General features: G+C 33.8%; 3 protein-coding genes and 1 long non-coding RNA gene across 4 annotated transcripts; 3 read left to right on the plus strand and 1 right to left on the minus strand.

The window, feature by feature from the left end:
* Window positions 1-1618: 1618 nt before the first annotated feature.
* Window positions 1619-4164, plus strand: LOC149496634 (uncharacterized). Its single transcript, XR_016320656.1, has 3 exons — window positions 1619-2078; window positions 2847-2909; window positions 3811-4164. It is a non-coding gene; the product is annotated as an uncharacterized LOC149496634 (long non-coding RNA).
* A 9464-nt stretch (window positions 4165-13628) lies between these two features.
* Window positions 13629-16689, minus strand: LOC149496635 (SKP1-like protein 1B). The gene is made up of 2 exons (XM_089720574.1): window positions 16233-16689; window positions 13629-14016 (listed from the first exon to the last, which is right to left on the minus strand). The coding sequence occupies exons 1-2, from the start codon at window positions 16533-16535 to the stop codon at window positions 13843-13845; spliced, it is 477 nt and encodes a 158-aa protein (XP_089576700.1). The 5' UTR covers window positions 16536-16689; the 3' UTR covers window positions 13629-13842.
* Window positions 16690-18678: 1989 nt separating this feature from the next.
* On the plus strand, window positions 18679-20562 carry LOC105647104 (senescence-specific cysteine protease SAG39). Its single transcript, XM_012233095.4, has 2 exons — window positions 18679-19479; window positions 19607-20562. Exons 1-2 carry the CDS (start codon window positions 19047-19049, stop codon window positions 20194-20196), a joined length of 1023 nt encoding a protein of 340 aa, XP_012088485.1. The 5' UTR covers window positions 18679-19046; the 3' UTR covers window positions 20197-20562.
* Window positions 20563-21600: 1038 nt separating this feature from the next.
* LOC105647106 (senescence-specific cysteine protease SAG39) lies at window positions 21601-23881 on the plus strand. Its single transcript, XM_012233098.4, has 2 exons — window positions 21601-22438; window positions 22687-23881. The coding sequence occupies exons 1-2, from the start codon at window positions 21919-21921 to the stop codon at window positions 23274-23276; spliced, it is 1110 nt and encodes a 369-aa protein (XP_012088488.2). The 5' UTR covers window positions 21601-21918; the 3' UTR covers window positions 23277-23881.
* The last annotated feature ends 52 nt before the right edge of the window (window positions 23882-23933 follow it).

The following is a 23933-nucleotide window of genomic DNA, read 5'->3' on the forward strand; positions in this document are numbered from 1 at the left end:
ATTATTGGATGTGATAACAGGATGGTCTAAGACTACATCTTGATTATATTGGAGTGCCAACTCATGTGTGTCGATCAGATCACTAATCAATTCAAATTGCTCATGGGATTAAGAATAAACATAAAACAATGGACATAGTGTAATCAGGAATTAGATTATAGGTTTAATATCCTTAATCTCATACTTAGCTAGAGCAAATGCACTACTTGTTTAGGATTTCTGGATACGTAGACCTAGGTAAATTGGATATAAATTACGGTTTGGAGAATTTTACATCTTGATTAAGCTTGTAAAAAAAAAAAATGTAGACTGGATTTCATGATGGAATGGAGTATAATAGAACTGTGTTTGCGAATTTTAGAAAATAAATTAAGAATTATCCGGCATGGCAACAACTAATTTGGCTAGTTGCATAAGTTGTTGTCATAATTAGTTAAGAAATGGTATGATATGATAATTCGGGAAGAAGGATAGAGAGGTTAATAACTAAAATAGAGACTTGATTGTGAATTGAAATTTTCTCTATATAGTCGATGTATTATTTGTTTTTATGAGAATTCTCATTAGTAGGAATTGAGAATAAATTATATATCTTTTGTTGGAAAATAGTTAAGTTGATAAATATGTGATGAGATTGGGATAGAAGTCAGTATATCCTATCAGTTGATAGCACTTAGCTAGAGAAATGTCATGATTTTGTTTGAAATAAGCTTGTAGTAATGCCATGAATTTGTTCTCTTTAATTGGAAAGGATTGAATGGTATTTAATGGTAGAATTGATAATAATAATAAGGATTCTAAATTGGAATAGTAATAAATTTGATTGAATATGTGGATTCTTATATCAGTAAGATTACATAATGGGTTGGTGTATGAGTTTCTTATGGAGTGATGATCATTGCCTATGATAGCTAGTGAGAGAATAAATGACGATACATCAATGTAAGGACACATGATATAGAGCTAATGAGATCAATAACCCTTACTTGAGCAGATGTTATAAGTGAATAAAATTCTTACGTGTAAAGGTGAATATTAGTGTCGAATCTGTGCTTTAAGTTATGAATATTTGACTTGAGGTGACAACTTGTAGACATAGTATGATTCACGTTTAAATTAACTTTAGGGATGGATTTATCTTATAATCATCTTACCCTCTCTATAAATTAGATTTTCTTCCCAGGTCTGTTCATTGGTTTGTCTTAATTATTAAATTTAAGAAAAATTAGATTCACCACTCTGACTAACGAACTTGCAACTTTATGTGAGAAGCATAACCACCATTGTCGTAAACAATTATTGTATCCTAGTTTCTTGTTATTTTCAAAATTCGAGGACGAATTTTTTTTTAAGGGGGGAAGACTGAAACAACTCGAATTTTTATTTTCAAAGATTTTCCAATTAAATTTAATAAACCGACAGCTTGGAAATTTATTTTAATATTTTAATGTGAACTCTGTGGGAAACCGAACCAAAAATCGATTGAAAAACCCGTAAACCAATTGGAAACTGAAGATTTGGGCCGAACCGAACCGAATCGAACCGGTTCGACCCAAACCATCTAGAATTTTCTTTTCTTTCTATTTCTAGCGCACCTCACTCCCCTTCCCCATTTTTTTTTTCTGCGCTTCCCGATCTCCGGCGACACCATCTCCGCCACCTTCTTTTCCTTTTCTTTCTTCTTCTTCTTCTTCTTCTTCTTCTTTTCCTTTTCTTTCTTTCTTTCTTTCTTTCCCCTTTCTTCTTCCCTGCACCTGCATTCGCACCACTGTCCAGCAGCTCCAGCAGCTCCAGTCGAGCGCCACTGCCGTTCTCACTGCCGCTCGTCACTGGAGCAGCTCTGTCGCTCGTTCCGCCTTGTCCTAGCTCACGCAGCGCCACAGATCGCACAGTCAGGCCCTCTGTCAGGTCTGGCGCGCCCACAGCAGAAGCTCCAGCTGCAAGTCTCGCTGCCAGCCGCCTCTCTTCGCCTCTCTCCGCCTCTCTCCGCCACTGCTAGTTAGATCCGGCCACAAGCAGTTGCTGCCCTTCAACCCGGCAACTCCCATTCTAGCAATTCGACAACAACTATATTTGGGGTATAATTAATTTAAATACATTTTAGTTAATCGATTTAATTTTATTCATGATAGTTAATTAAAGTTAGTTATTTTAGTTAGTTTAATTTTAACAATTTAGTTAATCTAGTTAATGTTAGTAATATTAGTTAATTAAATTAATTTTATTATTTGTAGTTAATTAATTTAGTAATGTTAGTTAATGAAATTAATTTTTATTAATTGTAATTAATGAGTTAGTTAAGTTTAGTTAAGTTAATGTTAGTAATGTTAGTTAATTAAATTAAACTTATTACTTTGTAGTGGATTAATGTAATTAATTTAATTTGGTAAATGTGGATAGTTAATAGCTTTGAAATTTTAGTGTTGATTTAATTAAGATAGTTTAAACATAATGTTATTGTGTGGTGATGTTGAGTTTGATGGAGGATGGGAAATTTGATTGATTGATTGCCCGATGGATGGGCTGTGTGGTTTGGAAATATTAGATATATTGTTGATATTTTAACAGGTGGATAGTCCAATTTTTAGGGGAGATGCTGCCGAAATTTCGGTAGAAAATAAAATAAATTTTAATAGAAAATAAAATAAGAAATAAAATATAATTCAAACGAAAACAAATAAAATAGAGTTAGATAGAAAGATAAAATTTTAGTACAGATAAGAAATTAGATATCGAGATTAAATTACGTAGAAAAATTTAGAATATAAAATAAAATTCTTAGAAGGGTAAGGAGATATTTTGTCTGATAGAATTATTTCTTTTTGTGTCATTCTTACTTTGCTTAGATCGCCCGGGTCCATCTAGTACTCCAGGACAGAATCAAAGCTAGAACTTCGCTCTCCATCACTGTGAGTAATAATAAATAATGCATATCAACACTGCATATGCATAACATTTATTCATAAACATTATGTTTTTATTTACATATTTACAATATATTACAAGTATTTTATCATATATATTAAGTTACGATCATTATAATTATACTTATATATAATTGTGCATTTGGATGAAATTGGTGTAATACGTTGAAAGAATTGTTTGATTACTTGTGCTGTGCATATACTGTGCTTTGTTTGTGTGGAATTAGGATGAAGTGGGTCACCATGGGTTTGTGAGACTGTTTCTGTTATACGGATCCTGATTCTGATTTCTGTTATATTCTGATTCTGTTATATGGATCCTAATTCTGTTTCTGTTAGCCGGGTAAATGGGAGATCGGCGCCCCCTTGTGCACCTGATAATTCTGTTTGTTCTGAAACCACAGGATGGCCGCTTGTTGTTGCGCACCTGAAAATCTAGATTTGATTGCAGCCCGCAGGGTGGCCTCCTGTTGTGAGCGCTTGATGATCTAGATTGGATGGAGACCACCGGGTTGCCTCCTGTTGGTATGAAAAAAAAAAAAAAAAAAAAAAAGAGAGAATGTAAAAACAATGAGAGGGCTGGTCAAGTGAGGATTAGACCGGCCGGCCAGTATGGGGGATCGGCTCCCTGGTGCACATGTGAGAGGATGAGCCATGTGGGAGGACGACTCATCGGGGGTTCGGTGACTCCACTGACTAATTTCCACGTGATGTGATTATTTGAAGGTGATATTGTTTGTGGGTGCTGATGTAATGTCATATGATTGACTGTTGTGTGTTCATTCAGTATACTAGGGTGCATTTTGCTTGACTGTATGTGGTGTGTATTATTTATTATTATTCACTGAGTTGCAAAACTCACCCCCCTTTTCTCCAAACCTCCCAGGTACTAGGAAGCAGCTCATTCGACTGAAGCTCTGCAATCTTCTCCGCAGAGTTATAAATGTAAATTTTATATTTTTGTTATTTAAATTTGGATGTGCTAATTATTCTATTATCAGAATATTATTGAACTCCGCAGTTATAGGGTCGTGTATTTCAATCGGGCTCTGTCGTATGCGTTATTGTGTAAACGACTTGTTATATATTAGATGCAGGTGGATTAATATAACCATATTATGAATATGACTTATCATGATTAGGCCCAAACTAATCTTTAATTAAGATATCTAAAATTGGGCCGGATTGTACAATATTTATATTTATATCCTAGCTGTATGGGCTTACTGTTCCTGTTAAATGGTGTGGCATGTTTAAGTAGAGTAGTTTAGGCTTACTACGGGCCTCGGGGGCCTTAAGCTTACCTGGGCCCTAGTGCCGGTCCGGCCCACGGAAACGGGTCGTGACAAATCCGATGGGTATGCACCAACCCAAACCCAGTCAAACCCGATTTTTAGAGTTTTGACTGAGTTTGGGTAGGGTTTGTGTAAAACCCGAAAGTTTCGTTTTGGGTATTGTTATTATAAACCCAAATTTAATCCCGAACCCGACCCAAACTTTTGGGTTGGGTAATATCCGAACCCGATACCAAAACCCTGAGAAGTTTGAAAATTAATTATTTTGTTTAAATTGTAGTATGAAATATTTAATAAAGCAAAATAATTATAATTTGAATAATTTTGAGTTAATTTGAATAATTCCAATAATTTAAATTAATTTGAATAATTTAAATTTATTTAAACAATTTGAATTTTTCAAATTTTAGAATTTTAAAATTTAAAGTTCAATATTTAATATTTCATTTAAATAAATATCTTATTTTTAATTTTATATTTTAGTCTATATATTATTTATTGTAGATTGAAATTACTATTAGTTAGAAGAAAACAAGAAAGACTCTAACTAAGAAGAATTTTTCAATTTCTCACAAAAACAAAATCATTTTATCAAAAGCTTCAACCCAAGTAATAGTTACAATAGAGAATTAATTTATCAAATATTTCAAAGCAAGCGGTGCCAAGTCATCCTTGTCTTAGTTAATTTATCAGTTGAAGAGCCTACTGCTATTACCCTTCAGTGACACATTATGATAAGAAGAGCAAGCATTATGATTAGAAGAGCAATTTTGAAATTAAAATTGTAATTTATCATTTTTTGAACATTTATTTATGTATTAATTTATTTTCATATTTTTAACGGAAAGATACTTTTATTTTTTTTTAATTCTTTTATTTATTGATTCAATATAATCTAATTTTTTAAACAATTTGAATATATGAGTAAATAGGTATTTGCGGATAATGGATACCCACGAGTACCCATGGATAATGGGTACCCATGGTTATACTCGAATCCATTGAATTTGGGCATGGGTATGACATTCTCTACCCGATAGGGTATCGGGTAGGGTATAAAGATAATGATAGTTTGGGTATGGGAATTGCACTAACCAACCCAAACCCAACCCATTGTCAACCCTATACCTAATCCTTTAGTCCCTAATTTATAAATATAGATTCTTAAAACCATGATAGGTGCTCAAAAAGAAAATTAAATTATCACTCAATCCCTAACCCTGATCTTCAATCTCAAATCAATATCTATATACAATTATAATGAAAAATAATAATAAACTTTTTTACTGGTAGGTAACGAAAAGAAATGAGAAAATGATCTAAATTAATAATAGTAATCAATTTTGGCTATAATGATAGTATTACTTACTCGGACCATTAGAGAAATGAATATATGAATATACACACAAACTCTTAAAACCTAAAAAATGACCCAAAACAGAAATATGTAGTTCTAGTTTTTTTCAATTTCATAAATATTATTTTCTTTCAAGTCAAACATATTTAGGATATAAAAGAAAAAATATTAAGAAAATTAAAAATGTTTAATTAGGAAGCCATTTATTTGTTGCAAGGAGATATAAATCTCTTACTAAATTAATATGATAATTATTACAAATTAATTCAAAAATGAAAAAGAAAATAAAAATAACAAATTTTTATTAAGAACTCAAAACAACACATAACAAGAAATAAATTATATTAAAAAAATTATCAATTTGAATTTCAAAAATAACCCTGGAAATGCTATAATTTAATTAAATTTGATTTTGATGGACAAAAAATAAAGTTGAGTCAATAAATGAAAATTACAAAAAAAATTATGCCAGGATCCCATATTGGTCAATTAATGAGTTTATTCAAGTATTTTGTTTCTCTATTGTTCTAAGTTGTAAATTTAAAATAAATAAATAAGTTAATCAAGTAATAAAAAAAAGATACATGGAAGAAATGTTATATCCTCTCCAAATAAACCCACAATGTTTCCTACAACCACAAAAAAAAAAAAGAAGAGTATACTTTTTTCTTTTTATTATATATATATTTAAAAAATAATTTTTAGAAATTATATCCAATCAAATAATAAAATGTAATTTTTTTTTTTTTTTTTTTTTTGTCTTAACCATAGGTATCCCAAGCCCACTGAGCTAGAACTAAATCATGGTCGCACCAGATTGGCCCAATAAGATATAAAGTGTTTTCAGTGAGTATTTACTCAAACTCTCAACCTTACCTAACGAAGAAGAGTGTCGAACTATTCATCTAAATACTCGTCGGCAAAAAATGTATTTTTCTAATTGGCTACGACTAAGGCTATTTTAGCATATTCTAAATTTCATTAGAGGTGATATCGGAAATCTCATTATTCTCCCTGTATTCTGACATTTCATCTGAAATTTCATTAGAGGCGATATTGATTCCTCCTTCATTCTAATTTAATATGAATACGTATTCAATTAAGAGTAATTCTATTAGTCTTTAACTGCACTTCATAAAAATCTTATATCATTTAAAAAAATAATTTAAAAATAAAAAAAGAAAAAGCTACAGGAGGTCTTTTAAGTCTATCTACTAAACTAGCTGTTTCTTTAGTATTTCAGTATGAATGGCTAAAAGTTGGTGAAACATTGAATATAATGTGGAATAATATAAATATATAAATTTGAAAAAATTAAAATAGGAATAATTAAACCTATCCTACCCCACAACTTATCAAGATAAAGATTCCTGTTAGTGTGCACTATGATTATTTTAGACTCTCAATTAGATACATGGAAGAAATATTTAATAAAGCAAAATAATTGTAATATGAATAATTTTGAGTTAATTTGAATAATTTAAATTATTTTCAATAATTTGAATTAACTTGAATAATTTAACTTTATTTTAAAATTTTGAATTTTTCAAATTTTTTAAATTTTAGAATTTTAAAATTAATTTAAAGTTCAATATTTAATATTTCATTTAAATAAATATCTTATTTTTAATTTTATATTTTATTCTATATATTATTTATTGTAGTTTGAAATTACTATTTGTTAGAAGAAAACAAAAGAGACTCTAACCAAGAAGAATTTTTCAATTTCTCCCAAAAACAAAAACATTTTATCAAAAGCTTCAACATAAGCAATAGTTACAATAGAGAGTTAATTTATCAAATATTTCAAAACAAACGGTGTCAAGTCATCCTCGCCTTCGTTAATTTATCAGTTGAAGAGTCTACTACTATTACCCTTCAGCACTTCATAAAAATCTTATATCACTTTAAAAAATAATTTTAAAGAAAAAAAAAAAAAAGAAAAAGCTACAGGAGGTCTTTTAAGCCTATCTAGTAAACTAGTAGTTTCTTTAGTATTTTCAGTATGAATGGCTAAAAGTTGGTGAAACATTGAATATAATGTGGAATAATATAAATATATAAATTTGAAAAAAATTAAAATTGGAATAATTAAACTTATCCTACCCCACAACTTATCAAGATAAAGATTCCTGTTAGTGTGCAGTATGATTATTTTAGACTCTCAATTAGAATGCATAAAATTCTCTCTCTCTGTCTCTTTATATTTTTTTATTAAATGGATTATTAACTTAAAACTAAATACATTACCATTAAACAAATATATAATATGTCACAATATCACATACTCGCTTAGTTCTATTCCACAACGAGCTTTGCTTTTCTATTTTGATATGGTGGCAAATGGATGCTTTCCAAATAGCTATACTTTTGTTTCACTCCTTAGTTGTTGTGCCAAATTAGGTTGCGCCAAATCTGGGCAAATGTGCCATGGGCAAGCTTTGAAGAATGGGGTTGATTCTACGTTGCCAGTACAGAACTCATTGATTCATTTTTATGGGTGCTGCAGTGCTGTGGAACATGCTACAAAGGTGTTCGATGAAATGTCTCAAAGAGATTTAGTCTCATGGAATTCTATTATTAGCGCCAATGTTAGCAGGGGTGATTTGGTTACTGCTCGTAACATTTTTGAAGTAATGCTTGAGAGAAATGTAATTTCATGGAATATCATGATTAATGGGTACTTGAAAGTTAATAATCCTGGGTGTGCTTTGTATTGAGGTGGTGCCCACTCAAGTGGGACCCACACACTAAAGTTAAAAATGGAAGGAATCAAAGTTGGCAGCAAAACAATTCTAAAGCTAGGCAATAAAAAAATTTAAAGGTTGGCATGCAATTTTGACCAAACGGAGAGCCGTGAATGAGTAATGCACGGCTCTCTCGTATCCTCTCCTATAAACAAAGGAGATTGCCAAGCTCAATGCACAACACAGCAGAAAGAAGAAAAAAAATATAGAGAGAGTTAGCTAGGGGAGAGAAAAATAGTGATGAAATTATTTGGGGTGTTTTTGGGAAACACTTTGTGTGCCATTATTTTTGTATTACTCTCTTTGTGTACCTACTATTTTTAATAGTGGAAAAATGATTCGGAGTTTGTCCCGTGGACATAGCCCTAAACAGTTAAGGGTGAACCACGTAAATTTCTGTGTGTCATAAGTTTACTTTCCGCTACGTTAATTTTCTATTAATTGGTTGAAAGGGCCCAACAAGTGGTATCAGAGCTGATGCCCAACAACTTGTATCAGAGCTGATGCCCAACAACTTGTATCAGAACTGATGCCTAACAAGTGGTAACAGAGCTGATGTCATATTTCTATTTTCCCGCTGCGTAATTATTTTCGTAATTTTATTACCGGTGCCCTAACAAGTGGTATCAGAGCCGAAGGTTTCGGCAAGTCCAGCCGATCAGATAGCGGTACCGGATCGTGGATATATTTTGAAAATAAATATACCACGATGAAGAGAAAATTACAACGAGTCCATTGGTGCTGTCCACTTAGAAAGATGTTGCAGAATCGACTTAGTGATGAATAGTAAAATAGTAACTCAAAGTTGATGGTGAATCGTACTATTGGCATTACTGTTGCTGAGCCCGTTTCAATTAAGCCCAACACTATTCACGTGTACAGTTACTATTCATGCATACAGTTACTATTCGAGTATACTGTTACTATTCATGGTCACTATTTACGTATACTACTGTTCACGTATACGGTTTATGTTGATGATGATTTTATGCGCAAGTCAAAATGGACAAGCAAAATGATCAGTCTAAATGGCGAGAATTACCATATATGGAGAAATTTGATGATTAAGGTTTATGTAGCACCTTCAGAAATGGTCAGTGGAAGCTCACAAACGGTTCATTTGTGGTAACTAAAGACCAAAAGCTGTACGTGATGCATGCGAAACTCTCCTAAGACACTTTGAGTGTAGCGGAGAATGACAGTACAGTTGAATTGTGGCATAAACGACTACGCCACATGAGTAAGAAAACTCTGGCAAGAAAGAACGTACTACCTGGATTGGATGAAGTTCACCTAGACAAGTGTCCTGATTGTATGGCGGGAAAGCTGAACAGAGTAGCTTTCAAGATTACCCCTCCTTCTAGAATGAAGAATGTATTAGATCTAATTCATTCAGATTTGTGTGGACCATTGACGATGTCATATGGTGGAAATTGATATTTTGTGATATTTATCGATGACCATTCTAGGAAGACCTGGGTATACACATTGAAGTCTTCTATACCTGGTTGAGAGATAGACAGGCAAGAAGCTGAAGTGTATCAGGACAGATAAAGGTGGAGAATACACTGGGCCATTTGATGCTTTCTGCAAAGAGCATGGCATTCGACATCAAACGACACCTCCCAAGACGCCGCAACTGAACAGTTTGGCTGAGAGGATGAACAGAACTTTGATGGAGAGAGTTAGATGTTTACTCTCACATGCAAAGTTGTCTAAAAGATTTGGGGTGAAGCGTTACTCACAGCAGTTCGTCGTTCACTCTGTTTCCCTCTATAGTATGATACTCCAGAGAGAGTATGGTTAGGAAAGAATGTTTCCTATGATCATTTGTGAGTGTTTGGTTGCAAAGCCTTTGTGCATATCTCGAAGGATGAACAGTCTAAGCTTGATGTCAAGGCTAGACGGTGTGTATTCATTGGTTATGGCCAAGACCAATGTGGCTATAAGTTTTATGACCCAATCCAGAAGACGATTATAAGAAATCGTGATGTTGTATTTGTTGAAGATCAGACTATTGAAGATATTGAAGCAAAGTGCCAATAGATGTGATGAAGACTCAACAGACATACAGAGAGTCCCTCCAATAGAATGCAGACAAATTGGAGATGAAGAAAATATTCCACAAGAATAAGTGCCAGAGTTAGAAAATCCAGAAGTTCCTAATTAGAATGAACCAGATGAAGATTATGGTGTTCATGTTCAACCACCAGCACCGGAAGGTTCTCAAACATTAAGAAGATCTAGTAGAGTCTGACAACCATCTACTAGATATCCAGTCAATGAGTATGTACTGACGACTGACGGGGGAGAACCTGAAAGCTTTGAAGAAGCTATAGAAAATGAACACAAGAGGAACTGGATTGAAGCCATGCAAGATGAAATGAAGTCCTTGCATGAGGATGAAACATTTGAGCTGGTAAAGTTGCCAAAAGGCAAGAAAGCTTTGAAGAATAAGTAGGTGTTCAGGATCAAGCAGGAAGAACACAGTTTCCAACCACGATTCAAAGCTAGACTGGTTGTGAAAGGATTCAATCAAAGAAAGGGTATTGATTTTAATCTTTTCACTAGTTATGAAATGGCATTCATTCAGACAGTGCTCGGAACGGCCGCCAGTTTTGAACTAGAAATCGAGCAAATGGATGGAAAGACTACCTTCCTACGTGGAGATTTGGAAGAAGAAATATACATGGAGCAACCAGAGGATTTCGTAGAAAAAGAGGATTGTGTTTGCAAACTGAAGAAGAGCCTGTATGGCTTGAAGCAGGCACTGAGACAGTGGTACAAGAAGTTTGAGTCTGTTATGGGGGAGCATGGCTACAGAAAGACTACTGCAGATCACTGTGTTTCTATTCTTTGATGATGACTACATTGTTTTTGCTCTATGTGGTTGATATGTTGATTGTTGATCAGAATTCTAGCTTGAAGAAACAGCTAAGTAAGTCTTTTGCTATGAAAAGACTTGGACCAGCAAAGCAGATTCTTGGCATGAAGATTACCAGAGATCGAAGAGCCAAGAAATTATGGTTGTCACAGGAGAAGTACATTGAGAAAGTACTTCAAAGGTTTAGAATGGAAAATGATAAAGCGGTTAGTTGTCCTCTTTCTAATCACTTTAAATTGAGTTCTAAACAGTGCCCTTCTACGGATGGAGAGAAGGAAGAAATGGAAAAGATTCCATATGCTTCAGCAGTTGGAAGCTTGATGAATGCCAAGGCGTGTACACGAAAAGATATTGCTCACTTAGTTGGAGTAGTGAGTCGATTTTCTTTCAAATTCTATAAAGGAACATTGGACTATAGTGAAATGGACTTTCAGGATATCCAATCACATTTGCAGGGGGAACCGTGTCATGGCAGTCAAGATTACTGAAGCGTACAAGGAGTTGCTGTGGATGAAGAAATTCTTGAATTAACTCGGAATTCATCAAGAATGATATCAAATATTTTGTGACAGTCAAAGCGCAATTCACCTTGGAAAGAATTCCTCCTTCCATTGAAGATCAAAACACGTTGATGTTAGATCAGTGATGTGTTGGAGATGAAGCTGTTACAGCTTAAGAAGATCCATACAGGAGAAAATGGATCAGTCATGTTGACGATGATTCTTTCAAAGGAAAAGTTCGAATACTGTCGGATAGCTGCAGGGATGATGATGGCTAACGTCCCCACTTGAGTGTGCAGGGGGAGATTTGTTGTGGTGGTGCCCACTCAAGTGGGACCCACACACTAAAGTTAAAAATGGAAGGAATCAAAGTTGGTAGCAAAACAATTCTAAAGTTAGGCAGCAAACAATTCAAAGGTTGGCATGCAATTTTGACAAAATGGAGAGCCATGAATGAGTAATGCACGACTCTCTCGTATCCTCTCCTATAAATAGATGAGATTGTCAAGCCTCAATGCACAACACAACAGAACAGCAGAAAGAAGAAAAAAAATATAGAGAGAGTTATCTAGTTTTAGGAAGGGTTTCCTAAAACTAGGGGAGAGAAAAATAGTGATGAAATTATTTGGGGTGTTTTTGCAAAACACTTTGTGTGCCACTATTTTTGTATTACTCTCTTTGTGTCCCTACTATTTTTAATAGTGGAAGAATGATTTGGAGTTTGTCCCGTGGACGTAGACTTAAACAGTTAAGGGTGAACCACGTAAATTTCTGTGTGTCACAAGTTTACTTTTCCGCTACGTTAATTTTCTATTAATTGGTTGAAAAGGCCCAACAAGTAGTATCAGAGTTGATGCCCAAACAACTGGTATCAGATCCGCCACGTTAATTTTCTATTAATTGGTTGAAAGGGCCCAACAAGTGGTATCAAGAAAAAAATTGTTAATCTTGTGGATTTGAAAAAAATTGTTCACGAGTATAGAGTAAGACATTGTTGGCAAGAGGGAATTGATAAATGACCAGAATGATAGGTGAAGTGGCTGAAAAACCAATTTCATGAATTGCTGATTTAGAGCAGCAATGAATGATTGTGTTGCAGGCAGGAACTTAGCCTCATGGTCTAATATACAGATGAGAAAACTAGGTAGTAACATTCATCCATTGAAAGAAAATGTCATGCGTTATCGTCTTATCATGGAGAATGTTGTAATAAAATTTTTCTAGTTGATTGACAAATATAGTGGTAGGCCATTTTTGAACACAGAAAGAAGTTTTGCGTGCAAGTTCTTCAAGCAGATGCAGTTGAACTTGAGGAACCGTCAAATTTTGGCTATTACAAAAAAAGATTTATCTTTGAGTATTGCCAATAAATGCTTACTCGATATATTCTCCCTTTCCCTGGTTGTCTTTTGATAAAGATATTTCGTTATGCTTATAGATACACTTGTTCAACTAAACCTCCTCCTAAGTTTGGCACACTTTCCAGATGCAAGTTCTAAGCGTGATTATAAACACATTCTGATTGCAAAGCTGCATGTTTTATTTTATTTTATTTTATTTTATTTATAGCTCATTGGATGAAATCAGCATTATAAATCAAGTTTTAATTTAATTTATAAGCACCAGCACACAGGATCACAAGTCCCGCAAAAAATCCTAGTACTGCACATATAGCTCGCAAGAACACAAGAGACTAGCATCAAAATTTTAGTTTGTAAAGACCATGATTCATAGAGGCAAATAACAAATTATAGAAAAATTCCAACATGATTATGGAGAATTATAGAGAATTAAGTATTTACCTGCAAGGACAAAATACATAATACTTTCCTACATGCATGTATAACTGTGGAGGACAAAATACATGTAAAAGGCAAAGACCACTGAAACACATCTCGTGGATAACCAGCAGAGAGACTGATTACACGCCAGAGAATCCGAGCATAATTTACATTTAACTGTGCCCAGAAGTTCATAACAGTAATTGAAATGTGTCCACAAGTTCAGAACAATGAGTGAAGGCTTAGGTCTAATCACTGGTCTACAGATGAGATAAAGCAACAAAGTTTGTTTAGTATTTAACCACATAATCCACCCAAAATATTCCATAATTGCTGATTAAATACAGAACCACTTCATTCAAACGCCCATTGGTTCTCCCGACGAACTTCTTCCTCCTCCTCAGGGGTAAAGTCATTCTTGATATTAAATGTCTTCCGGATCTCCTCAGGCGTCTTCCCCTTGATCATGTCGGCAACAGTCAGGCACGTCAGGTCCAGCAACCCCTTTATGTTCAAGTAGTTGGCAGCCTAGAAAACATAATCAGAACACCAAATAAGAATTTTTGGCCAGGGCCAACAGCCAAACTCATATCAACCAGCCTACAAAATCAGACTTTCATTTGAATGCATGTCAAAATCCAGAAAAAGAACCCCTTCTATGTGACAAATAAAGATTCGACATCATAATTTAGGAGGACAGCAGTTCTTCTCATCCCACTTACAGAAGTGATGCCAAATTTGTCCAAGAACACAGAATTAAAGCCAAACTCAAGTTCACATTTTACATATCAAAACATCTATGACATAAAATAGAGCCCAATGCTAAAACATTAGTTGTGACAATTCAAAAGTTTAATGGTCATATGAAAACTATAATGCACTTAACAGTAATATAAAATAAACTTACGAGATCATGAATTACCAAAAACACTACCATCGATCCTTAATCCTATTATAGTTAGTAAAGGTATGCCTTAACTTAGGGCACCTCAAACACTTAGAGGCGGGCAACCTCACTAAGGCGCTTGCCTCTAGGCAGAGGCTCAAGCAAGGTAAGCCTCCCACCCCCCACCCCCAAACCCAAAACCAAAAAACACATACACACAAAACAACCAAAACCCAAACAGTCACCTAAGGATTTCCCTCAACATAAATATGTCCAGCTCGCATCTATTTACATAATAAGTAAATAAACAAAAGAAACAAAACATAATGCATAAACCAATGTTGCGCTCTGCAATGCAGCCTCCAGTCCTCCATCCAGCAGCTGCTCCTCGCTCACCTCCTGCAATCCAACCTCCTCTCTCTCTCGCTCACCTCCTGCAATCCCACCTCCTCTCTCTCTCTCTCTCTCTCTCTCTCTCTCTCTCTATATATATATATATATATATATATACTTCTCTTCCTATGTTTACTCTCCATTTACTTTGTGTTTTTTTTCTTTTTCCATATGCTGGCTTCTACTCCCTTCTGTCTTAACTCCTAGATCTTAAAATATAAGCCGTTGTGTTGCTGATCTTTTTCCTTAATTATGTTTTTCTGATTTATGCATGTCTTTGTTATTTTTCCTTTAGTATCTTTTAAATATAATTTTAGGTTTCATGTGTGTTATAATTGTCCTCTATTTTTTACCTTTGCGCCTCACGTCACTTAGACACATGCCTTCCCCCATGGCAAGAGCCTGGGCTCCAGCAGCCATTTGCACTTTAGTGCAACTTTTACCTTTAATTGCTATTAATTCTATACAGATACCATAACCTGCAATATTCCAACAATAAAATATTTATGATTCACAGCCAGCAATCATTAACCTAAAAAAGAATTCTCTTTCATGAATCATGAGCAACCAATAACAACAATGACAAAGATGATGAAAGGTTACATGCCCAGTACAAATAATATCACAATAAATAAACTAATATCATTCCATGATTCAAGAAAATTTGTCACATGATACGACAGCTAGTCAATTTCAAACAGAATTGAACATTTAACAATTAATTCATAAATTCAAAATTGTTTTCATATGAACACTTCGCAAATACAATCAAGATAACATTAGCTGCATGTTACACTTTATAACATAGAGTTATTATTTTACCAATAAGGTCTTCATGGGCTCCTCTACTAACCTATTGCAGTTTTACAACTTTGCTATTAACTTCAATAATGACTCGGACAAATGCACAACAACCATCTAAGAAACTCCAAGTTCATGTTTGGTATGTTGAGATCAATCTACAATTTCAGCCTTTCCTGTGGTCCCTTTATCCGTTCGTTTTCTCCCCTACCCTAACAATGTCTATCCCTTTTTTACTTCTTGCTTTACCTAACAATGCATATCATCATTGATCAATAAATGCCCTATTTTCCATTTTTAATATAAACTAGACCTTACATAGATCTATGTCTGGATAAAAAATTATGAAATAACTAAAATAAAACACCAAAATTAGCTAACATGATAATATATACTCATAAATTTCTGAACATACCTAGCTAAAATCCCTTAAAAGAAGCCATAACTTAAATCAATCTATCTATACAGCAAAACGCAGAAGAAATCCTAACGCACGCCCATTATAATCAATAAACACATCATCAATTCAAATTTTCACCACAGAAAACCAAATTCAATCGCATTCAAGTAAAATAACCAAAGACATAATTAAAAAGGCCACAAATGAATCAAGAAGGAACAGATCTAACAAAAACGGAAAAAAAGAAAAGGGTCAAGTATCGACCAGAATGAGATCAAACAGTGTGGCTTGATCAACTTTGACAAACTCAGCGTCCCAGTTCTTAAGCTCGTCATCTGCACTGCCGTTGCTCCGATCATCGGACTTAGGGGTCTCGACGTGCTTCTTGCAGTACTCAATCACCTTAGCCAAGATCTTGCTTGTCACATTAGGCAGAGGGATTCCGTTATCGGCGCAATCATCCTCGATCATGTGCTTGATCGTTTGCGATTCCAAAGCCACCGCCTCATCCACCTCAAACGCCTCTCCATCGCTGCTCTTCAGGGTAATCTTCTTCGAAGATGACATCGTTTTGGATGCAGCAATTCTCTAGATAATAGAAAACGATAACGAAAAACGAGCCTCCGTACGGTTCTCTGGCGTTATAAGATTCAATTTCTCTGCCAGAAACCAAAGAAAACAAAACGGTTGGTGAACCGAAGAATCGCGATCATTTTAATTTTAAGGGCGAGTGAAACAATTTAGGGGTGAAGATGATCATATGTAGCATATTTTACTCGGGATAATGTACACCGTCTACGTGTCAATAACTTGTTTGATTTTGTTTTTTTATAACAAATCAGATTTTTTTACAGGGATAAAACAGTAAAGAACTGGGCGTAGAACCGAGTCATCAGAGTTAAGTCGTAATCGGTAAACGGATTATTATGTTTTGGACAATTACAAAATAACCCCTACTTTTGCCTTCGTATACAATATTGACCTCTCCTTCTTATTTGTTGTAATTATTATTTTAACTATACTACTATAATTTGAATTTATAAACTCCAAATTTTAAAAATGACTTCATTAAAATCAAAATTAAGTTCCTTTTGAACCTATCAAAACCAAATTTAAAAAAAGAAAATTACTCCAATGACCAATTAATTACACATTAAGAGGGTTGGATAAGGTTAACTAGAGGGTTTGAACTTTATTAGGTGAAGCAGAATCAACTTACTTGTTGAAATAAAAAGTTAATACCTCTATTTTATAATACTTATTACATTTTAAATTTCACGTCTCTCAAAAAATATTAAATTTATCTAATTTATAATAAATTATTGAGTAAAATGATTATGTTACCTTTAATCTAATACTAGTTTTTTAAGAAAATCATTAAATTGAAATAATAATTATTGGTCATATACAAAGAGTAAACACAGAAAAAATATTTATTACTCTCTGAAATTACAAATATAATAAGTATTTTCAGACAATATTTTATCAAATATGACAAGTATTATACAATAGAGATAGTAACGCTTTCTAGAATAATTGGTAATTGTGTTTAATCTTTTTTTTTTATTATTAATTTACACCAAGGTTAATCTTTTTAAAGAAAAAAAATTATACCAAGGTTTTATTTATATTCGGCTCCATCATCAATCCAATTGAAACGAAGAATCAATGGCTAAAAATTAAACTAGAATTAGACTGCAATTTAGTTAAATAAGTTTCATTAAAAAAATCATATATATGAAAAATATTTTACTTGGCTAATGGTTTTCCATCAAATAAATCAAATTTGATTGACTCGCTTTGTTTCTAACCGGTTTTAGTCAAACTTAACCGGATTAACAGTCAAACTTGTTGGGTGGATGTTCTCAACAATGTGATTATTATTAAATTAACTTACGTCAAATTCTGCAACTTTTCTCTAAATTTCAAAAGTTACAAATAATAAATTATAAAAAAACTTTAGATTATAAGATAACTTATATTTTGCATCGTAAAATTATTTCTTATGATATTTGAAATTATATCTAAATTTTATTATTAAATTAATGACTAACCAGTATTGAATTTCAAAATTTTATTGTTTTCTTTAATAATTAATTATGACTCCCTCCGTTTTATTTTAATAGCAACATTTGCTCTATTCACAGGGACTAAAAAAATGATTGGAATTCATTAATTTTCTAAAAGTATATGATAGAATGCTTAAATTGCTCTTCATAAAAATAAATATGAAAATAAACGTCACCTAATAAATATAGATAAAATTGAAAAAAAAAACAATTAATATGGTAAATAAACACTTAAAGTGGAATAAGGTAAAACGCTTATTTATTGCTATTAGGGTAGGAACAGAGGGAGTATTAATTTTCTTGATATTTTACGAAAATATATAATTAAATTTGATTTTGAATCTATACTAGATGAATGCAATTAATACTGTAGTTAGAATATTTATTAAACTAATTTAATTAGATTTACTTATAACTTAAAATAGATTTGCTTATTTAAGTAACATTTAAGTTAAAATTAAGAATCAATTCAAGATGACAATCAATATATACATACATATATAAATATATAGATTCACAAACCCAGAAATCAGTATATTTCAATGAATAATTAGAAGTTCTTCAAATTCTGCAACCTGAAATTTCATCAATAACCATTTAGGAAATAAATAAATAAACTTTATGCTTAAGTATGTGTTTTCTGAAAATTTGGGTTAACCAGCAGAGAGCCAATCTGAGATAAAATTTGAAGAAGGAAGAATATAAAAAGAATAAAAAAGAAGATAAGAAAGAACCTGAATGCTGAGTTAGAACCATCTATAAATGCCATTTTCTTGCTACTAGTAAACGGCACGGCAAGATGCATGGTTTGATGTAAACCGCTTAGATACATCAGAAACGACAAGACATCTTAAACTATCATCAGATTTTGGTCTAAATCAGAATGTTTTTCCTGGCACGTAGTTTCCCTGTCTCAATCCTAATAAGTTGCAGGGCATGCAACTCTATATAAATGAAAGAAGAAATCCTACAACTCCATCAATTCTAAAATATACCAATTCCAGTTCTCATGGCGCTCAATACTCAATACCCACGCATCTCCTTGGCATTGATCTTCATTTTGGGGGCTTTGGCTTCTCAAGCCATAGCTCGATCTCTGCAAGATGCATCAATAAATGAGAGGCATGAGAAATGGATGGCTCAGTATGGAAAAGTATATAAAGATGCTAATGAGAAAGTCATCCGTCGCAAAATATTCAAGAGAAACGTAGAGAGGATAGAATCCTTTAACAAAGCTGGAGGAAAACCATACAAGCTAGGCATCAATCAGTTTGCAGATCTTACAAATGAAGAATTCAAGACCTCACGAAACAGATTCAAAGGCCATATGTGTTCTCCGCAAGCAGGTCCTTTCAGGTATGAAAATGTTACTGCAGTGCCATCTTCCATGGATTGGAGAAAGAAAGGTGCAGTCACACCCATCAAGGACCAAGGCCAGTGTGGTAAGTGCCAATTTTCCAAAATACACACACATAAAAGAAAAGGCTTCTTGACTAGATATTCAACTGCTAGACTATTTGGCTAATGGGTTATTTTTCATAGCTTATTGACGAATCAAATTGCATGCAGGATCATGCTGGGCATTTTCAACAGTGGCTGCAGTAGAAGGAATTACTCAGCTAACAACTAAGAAATTGATTTCACTTTCTGAGCAAGAACTAGTTGACTGTGACACTAAAGGAGAGGATCAAGGCTGCCAGGGCGGTCTAATGGATGATGCATTCAAATTCATAGAAAACAATCAGGGCCTGACCACAGAGGCTAATTACCCTTACGTGGGATCTGATGGAACATGCAACACCAAAAAGGAAGCCAACCATGCAGCCAAAATAACTGGCTATGAAGATGTACCAGCCAATAATGAGGCAGCATTATTGAAGGCTGTTACAAATCAACCAGTTTCAGTTGCTATTGATGCTGGGGGCTTTGCATTTCAGTTCTATTCAAGTGGGATTTTTACCGGAGATTGTGGGACGGAGTTAGATCATGGTGTTGCTGCTGTTGGTTATGGAGTTAGCAATGGAACAAAGTATTGGCTAGTGAAGAATTCATGGGGCACGCAATGGGGCGAAGAAGGGTATATAAGGATGCAAAGAGATATTGACGCTAAGGAAGGGCTTTGTGGTATAGCCATGCAAGCATCTTACCCTACTGCATAAAATTCAATATAAGAACAAAAGCTATATAATTAGTACATGTATACATAACATCAGTATGCTTGTTTTTAAAGTTTGATTGTTCATAACCTGAAATAGTTCTTGTACAAGACACTACAAGTTTGTATATTTGCAATTATTATATAATATGAATGTTGTCCAATTCTTGTACAACATCCTATAAGTTTGCGTATCTGCAATTATATGTAATATTAGTGTTGATATGTTATGCCACTTTCATCTTCAATGTAGATTACATAGTTTATTTCGTGGATCATAATTCTGCTGTGAAACGAACAGGTAAATATTGGTTTTTATAAGAAAGATTAGGGCAAGTAAAAATTTGAGTCGGATTCTATGCCATCACACTTTTTTGGTTATCATTTCTTGGCTGGAAATTTGAGGAGCAAATCTTAGGCAGGGCGGGACAGACAGACAATACAAACAAGAGGGTTATGGCCCACTAAATAAAAATTTTTAGTGGTAAAAAAATTCTTTGAAAAAAATATTTTAATTTCACTCCTCGAATTAAACAAAATCAATTCTTAACCCCTCTTAAACATTTGAGTCGGATCTGCCCCTGATCTTAGTTGTATGTGGACTATCAAATGATAATTGGTCAACTAACAAGGTGTTGTTGGAAGAATCCTCACAAGGATGACACGCAGATTCACTCCCGAACTTTTCTGGTACCCAAAAACCTTTACACTCTATGGTTTGAAATTATTAACTTCATCATATATATTTGTTGGTTTGAAAGTATTAACTTCATGATATACAATTGTGATACTTCTTATTCTACGGTGTTTATTTATATTCTTTCTTTGAGTTTTTCTCAGTTATTAATTACGGCAAAATTAATTATTTTAGCAGTTATTAATTATTTTAGTAGCTGTTAACTGTATGAATAACTTTTCATAAAACACTAAAAGTTAAATGTTACATGAGTGACTTTTTAAAGTTATCTTGACCTTTAAAAGCGAATTCAAAGGCTATATTACCAATCTCTGTAAAAAACAACATTTAATGTTTTAACCGGTCAAAATGCTTTATTACTTAAAAGCTGTTGCCCAACACTATCCTTACGTACAAAGAAAAAAAAAAGTGAAATTTTACTTTGGATTAACTCAAAGGAAACAGGTTATTGTTAATTTTACAAATAGCTAGCTAAGGCCATAATCGGTTCATGATGATTATCAGACTAATACCTTCATTTAGTTTATTCCAAAATTCCAAACGCATAACCAGAGACTAACTCAAGTAACTTAGGATGGACTCTGTAGTTTCTACTATTTGTGCAATGTCATCCTCTGTTGTATAGACCACATGCTACACAGTTCAATTCAACAATTTTCAGAGGCAACAAAAAACTATTAAGGTATAAAAACCTAAATCCTAGAATGGTATAATGTTACCAAGTATTAGACATTATTCACAATTCAAACACTTTTCAGAAGCAAATAGGATTCATTAAAGTCCTTTCCAAGAATAAATGAAACGGTACGGCAACTACAAAAGAAAAGACAAAAGAGTAAACACCCATAGAACACCTGAGAACTAATATTCAGTTCAATCCATATATAACAAATCAAAGTAGATAATAAGACAGTTATTGAAACTTTAAAATATTCAAAATGTGTTAAACTACTAATCTAATTAAAATCATTTTTGTTCCAATCAGGATGCACTTCAGGGCACGTATATTTTTCCTGTCTGAGTCCTAAAATGGTAAGCATTTGGAGCAGGAACTCTATATATATACACGGAAACAATCACACAATTCAGTCATTTCTAACTACCAGTTCATTCCTCATGGCACCAACAATCCAATGCAGATGCATTTGCTTCGCATTCATCTTGATTTTGGTAGCTTTGGCTTATCAAGCTGAAGCTCGATCTCTACCAGATGCATCAATGTATGAAAGGCATGAGGAATGGATGGCGAAATATGGAATAGTATATAAAGATGCTAATGAGAAGGAAATGCGTCACAAAATATTCAATGAAAATGTAGAACGCATAGAATACTTTAACAGAGCTGCGAACAAACCTTACAAATTAGGCATCAATCAATTTGCAGATCTTACAAATGAAGAATTCAAGACCTCGCGAAACAGATTCAAAGGTCATATGTGTTCTCCACAGGCAGGTCCTTTCAGGTATGAAAATGTTACTGCAGTGCCATCATCCATGGATTGGAGAAAGAAAGGTGCAGTCACACCCATCAAGGACCAAGGCCAATGTGGTAAGTAACAAATTTCTTCCCTAAATCACTACTAGATAAGTAAATAATTACCAGACATTAACCATATATATACACACCCAAAGGTGTTCTAGGATTTGAACCCTGAGGCGTATTCTCAATTACTAGACTACATATATAAAGGAAAAGGGGTTCCAGGATTTGAACATCATGGAGAATACTCAACTACTAGACTATTTATCAGATGGCTTCTTTTTTCTTAGCTTATTGATGAATCAAATTGCATACAGGATCGTGCTGGGCATTTTCAGCAGTGGCTGCAGTAGAAGGAATCACCCAGCTAACAACTCAAAAATTGATTTCACTTTCTGAGCAAGAACTGGTTGATTGTGACACTAAAGGAGAGGATCAAGGCTGCCAGGGCGGTCTAATGGATGATGCATTTAAATTCATAGAAACAAATCAGGGCCTAACCACAGAGGCTAACTATCCTTATGAAGGATCTGATGGAACATGCAATTCCAATAAGGAAGCCAACCATGCAGCCAAGATAACTGGCTACGAAGATGTACCAGCCAACAATGAGGCTGCATTATTGAAAGCCGTTGCAAAGCAACCAGTTTCTGTTGCCATTGATGCTGGAGGTTATGAATTTCAATTCTACTCAAGTGGGATTTTTACCGGAGACTGCGGCACCGAATTAGATCACGGTGTTGCTGCTGTTGGGTATGGAGTTAGCCAAGGAACAAATTATTGGCTGGTGAAGAATTCATGGGGCACGCAATGGGGTGAGGAAGGGTACATAAGAATGCAAAGAGATATTGATGCAAAAGAAGGGCTCTGTGGTATTGCCATGCAAGCATCTTACCCTACTGCATAAAATTCAGAGATCAAACAAAAGCTATCTAATTAATACATGTAATATATATTGTCTGTATGCTTGGTTTTAAAGTTTGGTTGTTTATAATATGAACTAGTCAGTGTGCAGTTCTTGTACAAGACACTACAAGTTTGTATATTTGCAAATATTATATAATATGAATGTTGTTATTTTTAGGCTATTTTCCTCCCCAATCCTCTAATATCACAAGAATAGAAGGCATCACAAAAATAATTCAAAAATTTCTGATTGTGCAGGGGTTTTATGCCATTATTGGGATATGCATGTGCACATCTTATGCTTGTGTATCTTACATAATATGGATGTGGATAATTTTACTCGTCTTATCTTCATTCCAAGGTAGTTTCATTAGTTTTCTTTGCATAATCTTTGGAATTATGGAAAGGATTGTAGAACTTAAAATTTTCAAAATTCTTCAAGGAAATTTTAACTGTATAACTACACTGCAAGATTAGAACTTGAACATCGCACAAAAGAAGGTATCGAGACACATTCTGAAAGAAAATTGAGATTACAGGAATCAGACACGAACGTTTGGGTTCCTAGGGTTAACTCACAAGACGCGCAGCTTATGGCTTTTGTAAACATTGAACACTGCAGACTACCATTATAATTAAATGCACTCGCCGGAAATAT

The sequence above is a fragment of the Jatropha curcas genome, chromosome 4, assembly GCF_041381405.1.
Source record: "Jatropha curcas cultivar XTBG-Jc1 chromosome 4, XTBG_Jcur_1.0, whole genome shotgun sequence".
In the NCBI taxonomy this organism is placed as follows: domain Eukaryota; kingdom Viridiplantae; phylum Streptophyta; class Magnoliopsida; order Malpighiales; family Euphorbiaceae; genus Jatropha; species Jatropha curcas.

Excerpts from the sequence above, each read along its gene's own strand:
- LOC149496635 (XM_089720574.1), bottom strand. The coding sequence starts at position 16,535 with ATGTCATCTTCGAAGAAGATTACCCTGAAGAGCAGCGATGGAGAGGCG. Across the intron at positions 14,017-16,232 it reads CACTGTTTGATCTCATTCTG|GCTGCCAACTACTTGAACAT; the intron begins GTCGATACTTGA and ends TATGTTTTCTAG.
- LOC105647104 (XM_012233095.4), top strand. The coding sequence starts at position 19,047 with ATGGCGCTCAATACTCAATACCCACGCATCTCCTTGGCATTGATCTTC. Across the intron at positions 19,480-19,606 it reads CAAGGACCAAGGCCAGTGTG|GATCATGCTGGGCATTTTCA; the intron begins GTAAGTGCCAAT and ends AATTGCATGCAG.
- LOC105647106 (XM_012233098.4), top strand. The coding sequence starts at position 21,919 with ATGGTAAGCATTTGGAGCAGGAACTCTATATATATACACGGAAACAAT. Across the intron at positions 22,439-22,686 it reads CAAGGACCAAGGCCAATGTG|GATCGTGCTGGGCATTTTCA; the intron begins GTAAGTAACAAA and ends AATTGCATACAG.